General features: G+C 46.0%; 1 protein-coding gene across 4 annotated transcripts in view; it reads right to left on the bottom strand.

Annotated features, from left to right (window-relative positions):
• Positions 1 to 762: 762 nt before the first annotated feature.
• LRP4 (LDL receptor related protein 4) overlaps positions 763 to 13,842 on the bottom strand; it is an 82,165-nt gene continuing 69,085 nt past the window's right edge. For 3 of the 4 annotated variants that reach the window (XM_030481281.1, XM_030481280.1, XM_030481282.1), the window contains 14 exons: positions 13,515 to 13,686; positions 13,269 to 13,431; positions 12,827 to 13,052; positions 11,165 to 11,468; positions 10,619 to 10,837; positions 10,164 to 10,298; positions 9,882 to 9,990; positions 9,422 to 9,566; positions 8,830 to 8,943; positions 8,427 to 8,544; positions 7,232 to 7,299; positions 6,588 to 6,675; positions 5,952 to 6,093; positions 763 to 4,184 (listed from right to left, as the gene is read on the bottom strand). In XM_030481281.1, the coding sequence (XP_030337141.1) occupies positions 3,849 to 4,184; positions 5,952 to 6,093; positions 6,588 to 6,675; positions 7,232 to 7,299; positions 8,427 to 8,544; positions 8,830 to 8,943; positions 9,422 to 9,566; positions 9,882 to 9,990; positions 10,164 to 10,298; positions 10,619 to 10,837; positions 11,165 to 11,468; positions 12,827 to 13,052; positions 13,269 to 13,431; positions 13,515 to 13,686 (2,339 nt within the window). In that variant the 3' untranslated portion in view covers positions 763 to 3,848. Of the gene's footprint in view, positions 5,387 to 5,951; positions 6,094 to 6,587; positions 6,676 to 7,231; positions 7,300 to 8,426; positions 8,545 to 8,829; positions 8,944 to 9,421; positions 9,567 to 9,881; positions 9,991 to 10,163; positions 10,299 to 10,618; positions 10,838 to 11,164; positions 11,469 to 12,826; positions 13,053 to 13,268; positions 13,432 to 13,514; positions 13,687 to 13,842 lie in introns of all 4 variants that reach the window. The other variant, XM_030481283.1, reaches the window with a different exon arrangement.

Raw genomic sequence — 13,842 nt, 5'->3', positions numbered from 1 at the left:
AGCTTCTCTGGGCACCCTGTGCCAGCGCCTCAGCACCCTCACAGGGAAGAACTTCTTTGTTATATCCGACCTAAATCTCCTCTCAGTTTAAAGCCATTCCCCCTTGTCCTGTCACTACCTGCCCTTGTCCAAAGCCTCTCTCCAGGTTTCCTGGAGCCCCTTTAGGCACTGGAGCTGCTCTAAGGTCTCCCCTTAAGGAGCCTTTTTTCTCCAGGCTGAACCAGCCCAGCTCTCTCAGCCTGGCTCCAGAGCAGAGCTGCTCCAGCCCTCACAGCATAGTCGTGGCCCTCCTGAACTACTGATTTTTCCTCCTGTATTACTGAATGTTTCATTCATTATTCAGCTACTTAAACACTCAGTTATAAAAAAAATGTAACAGAATCTTGAACAAAACCCCTTACAGATGGAAGACCAGCTCTTCTTCAGAGGGCAGGGGCTTGAGACCACTAAAGTCCTAATACTTTCCAAGAAGAGGAACACTCTCTTCTGCTGTTGCCATGTTAAAAAGGAAAACAAGCCAGAGAGGTGTTATGTGTGCACAGGAATTTGCTAAAGTACATGAGTATGGATATTTGGTCCTTGATTCAAAGCTGTAGTGGCAGAAGTGTCTTACAATCAGATTATCAAAGAACCCAGGTCCATTCCTATCTTCTTGCTCCTCTGAAACACAGCAAAGTTGAGGTTTTGTGCAAACACGTGGGAGCTTCTCTTTCAAAGGAATCAAAGTAACGTGCGCGATTCACAACCAAAAGCCAGTCAGAATGGTTAAGAAAAGCTAAATTTATATTAAATTATCATCAACCCCTAAAATACTGAACACAGTGGTTAAATAACTCCAGAAAGTCCAATGTCTCCAGTGAGTAACGTTAAAACCATTACACAGGAACACACAGAAATCACTGACGTTAGCTTGGGACAGACAGGAGAGAGGTTTGCTTTTTACATAGTAAATCAGTGCTCAAGAGATCATCCCCCAGTAGCCCTTCTACATTCTTAACATCCTAAGTGCAACGAGGGTCTTCTCTTCCCTGGAACAGGGAACCATGATGCACCCCGTAGGCAGCATCTCACTGGGGCTGTCTCTAAGATAAAAGTAATTTCTGCCCACCTCAGTGGTAGAGGAGAGGCTGTGGGACATGTTGTTGCTCCTTTTCACCATAATCATTTGAGGGAGGGAGCAGAGAGCAGTTATGAAAGGTTGTTAGGCTGGAGTGTAAAGGGTCCCTCCTGAGAAACAGCAGAGAGTATCAAGGTGAAGATCACAAGCACTGTAAGCTGTTGGAAAGACTGACTGGGTTTTCCTTTCCATTCTGCACTTGAGACTCAGACAGTGATTATCGTGACACAGGCTGAGTGAACCTCAAATACTGGTTTGGGCAGATGTTTCCCTTCAGCCGTGTCCCATCTCAGGATTTTGGTGAACACTCACCAAAAGCTATTGGGGAAAACCAAACTGAACCCACCTCAAAGCCCAAACCAACCCTGCTCTCCTAGAAATCAAAGCCTTCCTTCCCCATCCAGCCACTCACTCCCAGCTCTGATGCCCCTGCCCCTACACGTGTGTCGTGGTTTAGACCAGGACAACGTGGTTGCTGTTAATATTGATTCTTCTGCCCATGCCTGAGCCCTCTGGTGTTGTCCCTGCATGAGGCAGCTCAGACAGCACGGTCCATGTCAGTGACAAGCACTCCTGTCTCAGTTCCCAGTCAAGTTCCACATCTCAATCCAAAAGTGCCTCTGCCCAACAAAACCAATGCTTCCCAGGCTGGAGTCAATCCAATAAATAATTAAATAACAATCTAATTAAAAAAATAAAAAAAAGAAGAAAGAAAAATCCCTCTGGGAATAGGGAAGAGCCCCACATTAACACAGGGAAATTTCCAAGCCTCAGCTCCAGTTCATCTTCCACAGGAATACACACCAGTCAGCCCAATGGTGCAGTTACGGACAGAGTTTCAAGCCACCTTAGAGCCAGGTCAAAGCTGCAACCTTCCCCTTCCTGCAGAGCTGTAAGAAGTACAGTCAACCCACTGGCAGCTGTGGTGGTTTTCAGGGTAGCAGGACTGTTAGTACATGAACAGGGTTAGAGCAGGGTAGGATGGATTTGCCTTTCTTCTGCCATCCAGACAAACATTGCATGGGAGATGTGCCCTCCCCACACCTCTAAGCCATACCCCTAGTGTATGCGTTGCTCTCTTTACACCCCAGGTGGGAATGTACTTGACCTCTTTCCAGGAAATAAAGAGGTTATGGAGTTTGCTGAGAGAAATTCTTCACTGGAAAGTTCTGCTTCCAAGCATCTGGCTTAACACTTCATATTTTACCATGATAGTGACTGGAGGGGTTAATATAAATCTCAGTTTTGAAGAGGCATCAAGAGATAATTTCTCTGTTTTTTTCCCTCTGAACAAGCAGGTGACAAGAGAAGTCAAGAGAGTATGAAAAGGTGGCAATAGTCCCTGGGACCCCCACCTCCAGATGCTGCTGGGGTGCAACTGCAACGGTAAGATTACACCCCCCGGAGGGTAAAGGCTGCGGAGGCCAGAGAACAACTGAAGCTCTTGCAGCTGATGGGAAAAATGCCTTTGCAAGGAGAGCTGTTTAGTGGTAACAGAAGAGCTTAAAGTGCAATTCTATCTGATAAACAGTTATTTAAAATGGCCCTTACAGCTCCCTGATTATTGTCTCTTATTCTAGGTCAAATGGGCTCAGCATAGTAATAAAGCAGTTCCTAACTGTCAGCACTGAGGATTCCCCTGGGAAAGACTCGACCTAGGAATTCTCTTTTTTATCCCTTATTACAATAATCTAAGGTCCTAAAGACCAACAGAATTGGGTCCTTGCAGAATTAGGACTAGTGGGGACTTAGCAAGTTTCCTTCTTCGTTTTTAATGTATCAGTTATGCAAAGACAAGAGTAGAAATTAGGTCTTGCTGAGATGCATTTCTTCCCACTAGCTCTGCAGAGCTAAGAACAATACCAATCTCTGCTTTGCTTAAGTTCAGCTTAAGTTCAGAGTGCTCTAAGTTCAGCACTCTGACTCGAATACCCACAGGGAGCAGTTCTGAAAGGGCCATTTGCTGTCTCTTGTATTTCCAGAGTAGAAACATGTTTTAACAGGAAAGGGGAGTACAGGAGCAGTGTCCACTGCCAGCAACAGACACAATGCTCCAATCTGAAGCATTCCCTAAAGTTTTTACTAGCAGATGGGAAAGTAAGCAGTGAAGCTCTCATTAAGCAAGTCATGGCAACTGTGGTCACCCTCTTTATGCCCTTTAAAGGTGACCTGATGCTGTGTCAGTGTCCCCTTGAGCCCCGAAGTATACCTCATCTATTCCAAGACCCCTCTCAAGTCAGAAACCCCTCAACGCAAAGCCTCAAAGAGTGCTGCTAGTGCTGGAACACTAGTGGAACTAGTGGTACCAGGGGAACTTCTGCAACCAGGAGTTAGCAATGAGGCAGCTCTGCTCTCTTCATGGGCATTGACCATGAGCTGGATGGCACAGGACTTGCGGGTTGCCAGAGAACACAATCTGAACCAGATTCAGGCCAGAGGAGTCACTGCAAAAGTTAACGTGGCAGCTTCCAGGAAAGGGGAACATATAAATAAACCACAGACAGTGAAAATGAGCCAAAAGGGTCTCTGGGTTCCAACCCACCCATCCTCCCTCTCCAACCACATCAGCACAGCTGCCCAAGCTCCTTGCTGAAAGGCAGTCACAGTCTCTGCGCCTCTCGCAAGAGAGGCTGGTCTCTGCGCCCTTCCTTGCCTAGCAGGCAGAGTCTTGTCTGTTTTGTGCAGAGCAGAGGCTAAGGAGGGTACGAGCATTCCCAAAGTCACGTGTGCTTTAGACCTCGCTCTCAGTAGAGGGCTTGCGTTGGTGTTTCCAGCCTGTGTCTGGGAGTGAGCCCCGCCGCTCCGGAGTGGCTGCTGCTGTGTTAACACTGCTGCATTCAGACTGTTCCTCCTGTAGCAGCTGCTCAGTTTCAGTGTCATCCAGTGAGCCAGAACTAGCCTGGATAGAGACCGTGTCTGTCTTCATGCAGACGTGATCCCGCAGGATCCCTCCTCGGGAGCTCCGAATCTGCTTAAGGTCATCCCACTCGGAATCATCACTGGATAAAAGGCATATCCCCTCCACAATCTTGATCTTCTCCTTGGTGTAGCTGTGATCAGGACCAGTCTAAGAAGCAGACAGATGAATGAAAAGAAAGAGTACATCTATGGGAAAACATGGCAAAGAGCAAAGCAGAGCTAGGATGTAGACAGTGAAGCAGACAAAAGGTTGGACCTCCATGAAAACAGCCACTGGGGCTTTGACTATCACAATGGCAGAACCCATTCTAAGCTTCCCATCAGTTCTTCACCACCCCCAGACGAGTCCTCCCTGCAAGAGCTCTCGTTCCAAACTCCAGGAGCCTTCAAATCATAGGAGGGGAATGAGGATGAGCTGGCTCTTCTAATTCAACTATATCTATTCCCAAACAGCAGGGAGTAAGAACAACACTGAGCCTAAAAAGGAAGGGAAAAAAAAACCAAACCAAAACCAAAATGGGAAGCAGGAAAAGGAGAAGACTTCATGCTAAGAGTAGGCAGGGAATCGATTCTAGGTCTGCAATCTCTTTATATCTGAGTCATTCCAGATTTGCCTCTCAGGAGAGCACAGCTGGAATACCACTGTTGAGTCTCAGACTCACAGTGGTACAGGGGAAGGAGATTATAGGGAAACAACAAAAATGATCAGAGGCTAAAGAGACCACACTGAGATTGAAGTGGCTCACTGACAAATAGGGAGCATGCGAACATTTGATCTATCCCTGAGGAGAAAGTGGATGGGGAAATAAGCATCTGGGTAATATCTAGGAGCAGCAGAATTAAGATAAAAGTGGAAAGAACTTAGATTCCCAGACAAATAAATCTGAGTTATCCTTAGTAAATAAAGACTAAAATGGCAGGAAAGTTTGGGAAATCTGTTGGACAGTACCTTTGAAAAAATAAAAGCCAGGGAAAACTCTCCTCTGGATAAGTCTTGCTGTGATCCCTGCTCGAGGAACTAAGAGATCTAACAGATCATCATAAATGGTCCTACAGAAATTGCCTTCTTCAAATCTCACACACTGAGCATGAGTAGCCAAAGCAAAGGCCAAAAGATCTGCCATAGAAAATTACCTATACTTTCTTGACAGACACTAGAGCTGGTTTAAGGACATAAAAGCAGGGGAGAAAACAAGAAGGAGCAATTAGTATGGGACAGTGCTTGAGCCACACAACAGAGCTTGAGTGAGGGAGGCAGGATCAAACACAGAGTAGTGATACCTGACGTGAGGATGTGGACGGAAATCAGAAGAGGGAAGATGAGAAGCTATCTGAGTGATAGGAAAGCTTCTGAGGAGAAAACAGAGGAGAAACTAAGTGCTGCAAGACATCATATCAAGCCCTCTCCATCCTGTCCAGGGCAGAGTCTGAAGGGCCTTTAAAATGCTTCATTAAATAAGGGCTCCAGTTCTCTCCCTGTCCCACCCCTTCCAGGCAGTGCACAGCCAGGAGCCATGTTCTTGTTACCAAAGCCCTTCTGGCTGCTTGGTTTCCCAGTGACTATCCAAAGCAACCTTGGTGCAACAGTCACTAACTAGGACTGTGTCCAGGGAAGACACTTCCCTGGACACTTTGACTGCTGGTACTTTGAGGGCCAGCACCTAATGCAAATGAAATATAAGAAACTGTGGGAGTTGGGAAGAAGCAGAGAGCTGAAGACAGGTCTAATTCACTACAGCTCACTGGGGAAGAAGTCCTGCTGGTTCATCTCCATAGCAATCTGAGCAATTCACTCAAGTCGTCCTCCTGCATCCTAGAAGTACATGCTGACAAGTTCCAACATTTTCACAGAGGCCTGTAATACTCAACAGCAACTTGAACTGGGCTCCCATGTCCTTAGCAGCAAAACTCTTACCTCTTTCTTATAGCACAACTGGTTGTACATGGTTGGTTTGGGAATTGCTTCAATCTTCACCTCTTGGGTAGATGTTCGATACGAGGGATTACTGTAGGTGAGGTTCCCCAGGCCAGGGTCCGTGAACTTGGACTTATTATGCCTAGAGGGAGAGAGATGTCAGGAAAGACAGGGGGGCCCTTCTGCCAGGGTCCAAACCTCCCAAGTGCTCAGTGAGGGGAAAGCTCCAGCAATCTTCACTGTCCCTCAGAGAGAGGGAATGCTGGCTTCACCTGCTTCTTCAGCTACCAGTATAGCACTGCCATGTAACCACAAAAGCTACACTGGCAGTAACTGGTGAAGCTATTTGGCACAAACCACATGAACTCACATGTGTACCAAGATATGAATTGTCTCACATCCCTGTCCATGACTCATGAGCTCTCTGCAGAAAATTTAGCCAATAAGGCTACAAATAATAGACCTGCATGCTCTACACAGGACTGAAACCTTGCAAATAAAATCATTAAACACTGCTTCCAGTGGGGAACAAAGTGATTGTAAATGACAAAGAAAGATGAGTGCTTTCAGGAGCTTTCTTCACCTACAACCCTAGATTTTACTGTTGGCCAAGAGAGGAGGAAAAAGACCACTTACCTATATATAATTAAAGCAGCAATAAGCAGCAAAATAAACAAGATGCTAAGAAGGCCTCCAATAATGTAGCTGACATGCAGTCCTTCTCCTGAAAAGTGAACAGCAAAGGTAATTTATGCACTCTCCTCAACTTCCACTGGACAATACTGACCTTGGTGTTAACACCGAATACAGGGGGTTTATACCATACACAAGTATGTAAAGGAAAATGTCCCACCCAAGCCCCAGCAAACCAAGGAACATCAAGATGTTTGTAAAGGGGGTTGGATAATGATGAGTTAGACCCCCTTGCTGACAGATTACTCCTGCAGTGGGAAACAATTACTCTAGTCAACCATCCTCAACCAAACACAAAGGGAATGGTAAGGAAGAGTATAATTAATGGGAAGAGCCCAGTGGACGAGGTATGAGATGAAAGAAAACTATTCTTCAGACCAAAGTGCCCTTTGGAAAACTCCCCATAGAGGCTAATGAAAGTGTATGACCAATGTTCATCCTTAGGCACACTTTGCTCTGCTCAGAAGGCATCTGAATAATTCAAGTCTGAATTCTGAAATTTGAGTTTCAAACACCACGGACTGGAAGGCCCTGGGCACATCTGGAGGAAAACCCTGGTGGAGAAGAGTTAAAGAGAAGGAACTCACCCATGGTTGCCAACACTGCCTCATTGGCATGGGTACACAAGCCTCGCCGAGCATCTTTGTCAGAGCAGCTGAATGACAGAAGGACAGTTAGTTACTGAAAGTAGTATCAACAGTATTGAAGTATCAAAAGACAGAATGGGACTGGCTAGTACTGATATCCCTTCCATTTCCAGTTCAACAGAAGCCTTCCTTTCTCCTCTTCAGTATTCTTCCATATCCAGAGGAGAAAGGACCATATAAATATATAGGTGGTGGTGTGGATGTATGTATCATAGAATCATAGAATGGTTTGGGTTGGAAAGTACCTTAAGAGCATCTAGTTCCAACCCCCCCTGCCATGGGCAGGGATGCCTCACACTAGACCATATCACCCAAGACCCTGTCCAACCTGGCCTTGAACACTGCCAGGGATGGACCTATCAATTATAGGTCTGCAATATCTTTATATCCAGGTCATTCTAGGTTTGCCTCTCAGGTACATATGTCTATACACACATCTACCAGAGCACACATTTCAGCATCAGTGCTACAGCAAAAATCAGAACATCCTGAAGTCAGCACAAAGATCTTTCTGTCCAATGCATCATACTCAACAAAGTAGAAGTTTTGCCTTGTAAATAACCCAGCCAGAACTTCCTTTGTTTTGCTGGGCAGTAGGGATAGCAGGCTACAGGGAATTTACAGAAGTCTCTTAACTACCTGCATTGTAACTTAAATGTTAGAGCTGCAAAGGTTCTGTTCTGCCCCAAACAAGCTATTCCTTTGTGATCAGGGCAGAACCACTTCCTCAGACATCTGAGTCAGGTTTGAGTTCTCCCAGTTGATTAAATTAACAGACTCCTTCCTCCTCGTCTCAGAAATAAGTTGTCAAAATTAGGAGTTAAAAAAAAAATATATCGAATGAATTACATGGTCTCAAGAGGATTTTAACACTTCAGCACAGTCAGCCTAGACACACATTTCAATAGAACAGACAGAAAGATCTCTGCACTTCTTCCTTGCCAGCTCAACAGTGTTCTGCATTCTTTATCAAAATGGTTTACCTATTAGGTATGTGAAGTCTGGAGCTGGAATAGCCTCTTTTGGCTGGGGACAGGTATTATATGGATGATGACAACCAGAGGGGGCTTACATGTTGCACCCTGTACAAGCTGTGACTTTCACACGCCAATTCCAAGGGAACAAGAGCACTTACTTTCCTTCCACTGCAGGCGTGAGAGGTTTGGTTGTTGAGGTACCTACTCTGCCAGGTGGTGTCTGGCTTCTCTCCCTCACACTGGTGGGCTCAGCACCAAAGGGCACCACACCAGGAACTAGAACAGAGAAAAATAACCAGAACCTCAACTTTGTGAGACCCATGAACAAGTCTGGTAAGCTATAGATTGTTTCTGAAATGGCCTATAGAAGCAGCTTTCCCATCTCAAACCCAGTCTGTCAGCAGGAAAGACAGAAGGCGGCCCTATTATTCACAACCATCTTACTTCCAGTATATAAGGTTTTATACACTTCAGATGCTCTGGTTGCCACTGCATAAGCATAAGCAGTGGCAGTGGCTCACTTATGGAAGCTACTATCCCCATGACACTCAGTGAACTCACTAGTAGAACAGGGCCTCCCATCTGGCTCATCCGGACACGCGCAGACAAAGTCAGAAGCCCTGGCGAAGCAGAGGTGGGTGCAGCCTCCGTTGTTCACTCCACAAGCATTAGAACCTGGAAGGAACAAGCAATTTGCTAAGTATGTTGCATTGACCGGGTAGGAGCTCAGAGTAACAACCCTTTTTCCTGCTCAGCACATGCTCTTCATCTGACTGCTAAGAAAGTGATGTCAATAGTCAGACATAGGTAGGATTAAGGCAGTCTTGAAAGGAAGGCACTGGAAATCATTAGACAGGAACCAGTCAGCACAGCTGCACAGATTAAAACCCCAAAAGCTCACATTCTTCTGTTTTAACACAATGTCAGATGAACAACACAGAAAGTGACATTTGCTAATCAAAACTTTAACAGAACACCATTAAAATGTACTTGACTGAAATGTCACAGGCAGACAAGGAATGTGCACCGGGAAGATGCATTAACAGTTTGAGTATAAGAAAGGAAACTGTCTTGACATCTATAGTAGCACATTGTTCCAGAGATCTTTTTGTCTGCAATTAGCATTTGCCTGAATCAAGGTCCTCCTATTTACCTGTCTGTCTCTGAGGGGAAACCACAATGATATCCATCAGTCCCTCAACATTGGCCAGGACTGTCTCTTTGTTCCGCCCAGAGTATTTGTCCACTCTCTGGATAGATTTGGTTTGCCAGTCAGTCCAGTATATCCACCTATCCTGCTGCTCAGGGAGACAGCAAAGAAAAACCACAGCCATTAGCATGTTTAGCCACGAAGACACAGGATACCCATAAAAAACCATCCCAGTGGTAGAAGGCCCCAAACAAAGGCCTTTTCGATCCCTTCCCCTCTTATCATAAAGAAAATGACTGTTACGCCCCACAGGAGTTCAGACAAACCTTTGTTAGCTCCACAGAAGAGTTAAGTACTGTCCCCTAAGCTATCTTGGTTTCCCCAGACTGTATCACTTCCCTGTCCCCAAGCTCCACTGTCCAAACTCATTAACACACCAGGGAGAACAGGAAAATCTTCTTACCTGTGTCAGAGCAAAAGGATGTGACACCTGGCTGACCAACACTTGCCGTAGCTTCCCATTGAGATCACAACTCTCTATGCGATCAAGATGTGCATCCACCCAGTAAATCCTGGAGGAACAGGGAAAGAGGTGAGCTTCCATCTATACAATCCCTTTTAACTTTTTAGTCAAGATGGATCAGACAGAAAAACAAACCCAAACCCACAATGCTACTCTTATAAACCAAGCTAAAAAACTTCATTACATCCCTTAACTCTATGCAAATAGAAGACAGTCTTTCACCTCCTGGTGTCATAATCCAAAGTCAATCCATTGGGCCACCCTAGGTCAGTGTTAATCAGGATTTTACGTTCAGAGCCATCCAAGTTTGCCCGTTCAATTTTAGCAATGTGACCCCAATCTGTCCAGAAGAGATACCTGAAGAGATAAAATACAAGTATAAGAAGAAAAGACCATTTTATTTAGCCTAAGGGAAATTTTAGCTATGAATTAAACTGCCATTAACTGATTCTTCGGTTCAAGAAAGGTCATGTGGCCTGAAGCTTTTTTTTTCCAGCTACCTGCCCAACCTTCAAACTCACTGTTTGATTACATCTTGATTACGTCTGTCACTCAGAGCCAGCCCCTTGCTGGTACCTGTAGATCCACATGGCACATCTCTCCTTCCTCCCACAACCCCCTCTTCAATCTGCCTCTGCACAGCCCTTCTCCCTGCCCCACCAATACCCCATACTTACCCTTTCTTGGGAAAGACAGCAATGGCTCGGGGCTCATCCAGGCTATTATTAATCAGCACTTTCCTGGAGCTTCCATCCAGTCTAGCTACCTCTATGGTATTGCGTCCTGTGTCTGTCCAGTAGAGGTTCCTGGCAACCCAGTCCACTGCCAGGCCATCTGTAGTCTTCAGACCCTGGCCAATAACAGTTTCCATGTTGCTGCCATTCAGATCAGACCGCCTGGATGGAAATCAGTAACAAATGGCAGTGAGGAATGAGTATCTCCCACACCTCCGTGTGTGATCCCCATCAACCACAGGGTCACTTCATACTGGTACCTCCCAAACACCTTTTTCTCCCATAGTCTCCAGCATGTTCAACACACCTTCAGCATTTAGTTCAGCGATACACATGATGCTGTGTACCAAAGACGAGGTGTAAGCAATGGTGTACTGCCAGCATCTCAGTATCCCCAACTTACTGGCACATTCCACAGCTCACTGTGGCACAACCAGCACAAGCAGCTGGGTAACCTGGGCACTGGCCAAGCAGATGACTGGCACCCACCTGATGACATCAAGAAATACATCTGTGTAGTAAATCTTGCCATCCACACTATCATAGTCCAGAGAAATGACGTTGTTCAGCTCAGGGACAGGGATGTGCACATCTGTGTGGTCACTGGTATCCAGAGAGATGCGACGGATGGAAGCACGGCTGGAGAAAAGTAAGTAGGTCTCTGGAGAAGAGTCACACGTCTGCTCATCTCTCTTGAGCTGGATGCCAGTGGGGCAAGCACAGGAGAAGCCAGTGGGGTGAGGCAAGCAAAGGTGGGAGCAGCCACCGTTACGAACTCCGCATTTATTGAAGCCTTTAGAAAAATAGGGAAAGCACAGTTTAAGGATCCCACAGAGCAAAGGTTTATTTTAAAGGCTACATACATGCACAACTTGCTAGTAGCTGAGTTCATCCTTACTAACCCAGCCTTGCTACAGCCCTTCATACAGAGACTGCCTCCTTCCCCTCCAAGATTCGTATGGGCATGGTTGGGCAAGGTGAACAGGAATGCACAGAAAGGGGAGCATTAGGAGCAAAATCTTGACCTGCATTCCTTGCTAATCAGAGTATTCCCATGGAAAAAGGAACAACCAAATGCTGATAAATTCACCCAACTGCAGTTTAGCTTTATTATTGCTACAAATGGTAATGCTGACAAAGATCCAACCCTGTGGGGAAGCAGCGTGACAACGCACCAGAGGCCAGGCTGACAAAGAAGCTTCTGTTTCAACTTAGCTCACACAGTGGTAAGTAAACAAAGGCATCAGAGAAGCCTGTTCAAAGTGCCTGACATATTAGGGTCATATCTTCTTCTTTTTAATTGAAACCCCCCCCAGCATCTATTAACTAGGAGAGGATAAGCCCAGAAGACAGGTGCAGGGAGTGGGAAGAAGACAACAGGGACATGATGGCTTGAGTTTTGGTTAGCTTTAAGTTATATTGTAAAGTTATACTGTCAAGGGTGATGTTCTACTGTAACCAGCCACAGGAGAAGCAGCACAGAGTTTTTTGTAGAAGTATGCATTGGGGAAATTCCAGCAAAATGAAGCCACAGCACAAAGCAACTCCCACTGATGAGCAAGGAGGCAAGATGGGGTCGTACAGGATCCCCAAAGAGTAACATAAGGAATCTGACTCTGGCACAGAATAATTGGAGAGCATAATATATTAAGAACAACTAAAGAATCAAAGATTTTGTAGAGGGAAGTGGCAGACAGGAGGATGAAGCCTGCAATGGATGGGAAAAAGGGACTAGAACTTGAAACCAGGTTTCAGCAACCAGCTTAAGAGGAATTTGTGCCTTTTGGAGTTAAAAAAGGGAAGCTGTCCAATGCCAGTATATGCTGATGAAGCCTAACAGCGCATGACTCATTCAGTCCTCCTAAGAAAGAGGCTCTGCTGTGTGTGAAAATGAGGTTGTCAGCGCAACCCAGTGAAGGAAATGGGATGAAGGGGGTCAAAAAGGCATGCAGTCAGACCTATGGGGCTGGATAAACAGGGAGAAGTGCAAAAATAGTTATACAAGAGGAAAGAAGAGAAGAAAACCTGATTTTTGAGAAGTTACTCTATCACTCATGCTTCACACCAAACAACTTTCTTCAGTGACAGCTCTGAAGGGCTGCCCTAGTTACCACAGACACCCACTGGTTTGGGAGCAGCCAAACAACTCACCCAAGGGCCGTGCCCTATCGACAGCTTGAATGTCCATGAGGCCAGGCAGGTTTGCCCTCACCAAGATGACATTGGCGCCAGTGTCTTTGTCAGCCCTGTGAATGCTGCGAGTTTGCCAATCAGTCCAGTAGATGTAAGAGTCCAGCAAGGTGAGGCCATAGGGATGTTGCACTGGGGACAGCAGGGTGTGCCGGTTTGCACCATTGAGATCTGCAGCCTCAATCCGCTACAAAAAGAAGTAAAACATCAGCCCCATAATCAAAACACTGATCCTCTTGCTAGCCATTACCATACTGAGTGGGAAACTCAAGTCCACCCTCCCCATACTCTAAGAAAAGCTTATGTTCCCCTTGCTCTTTTGACAGCTTGCTCAAGAGCTTTAAAACAGCCTCCAGGCTACCAAAGACCCAACAACAAACCCTGCTTAAGAAAAGAATCAGACCTCAGTGTGTGCATCAGCCCAGAGCAGCTGGGATCCAGCCTTATCCACTGCCAGTCCGTTAGGCCAGCCCAGGTTGTTGCTGATCAACACCACACGTCCAGAGCCATCCATTCCAGAGCGTTCCAGCTTGGCATTCTCACCCCAGTCTGTCCAGTACATATACCTGGGGAAAAGCCAGAAATTATGATGGAAACAGAGGTCAGAAGTCCTGTTCTAACCCCTAGATAGCCTCTTGACAACACTGACCCCATCTCATGGTACAAAGCTATTGCCCGAGGGCTGTCCAGGTTCTGCCAGACCAAGACTTTCCTCATGGAGCCATCGAGGTTGCCCACTTCAATCCGGTTTGTTCCTGTATCTGTCCAATATATCTTCCTGCCAACGGCATCCACAGCCAGCCCATCTGTAGTCAACAGACCTGAGAAAACAGAAAGCTGTATTGGTATCCTCCCAGCTTAGTTAGGAAGTGTTGGTATTCCCCTTGGGCACCTCATCAGGCAGTTGCTTTAGCTTTGCTTGCTCTTTCACCCAAAACTTAAAAATTATTCCGCCAGGGTACCAGAGAACCACTCTT

Source organism: Strigops habroptila, chromosome 4 (genome assembly GCF_004027225.2).
Source record: "Strigops habroptila isolate Jane chromosome 4, bStrHab1.2.pri, whole genome shotgun sequence".
Taxonomy (NCBI): domain Eukaryota; kingdom Metazoa; phylum Chordata; class Aves; order Psittaciformes; family Psittacidae; genus Strigops; species Strigops habroptila.
This window is presented reverse-complemented; position numbering and strand designations above follow the sequence as displayed.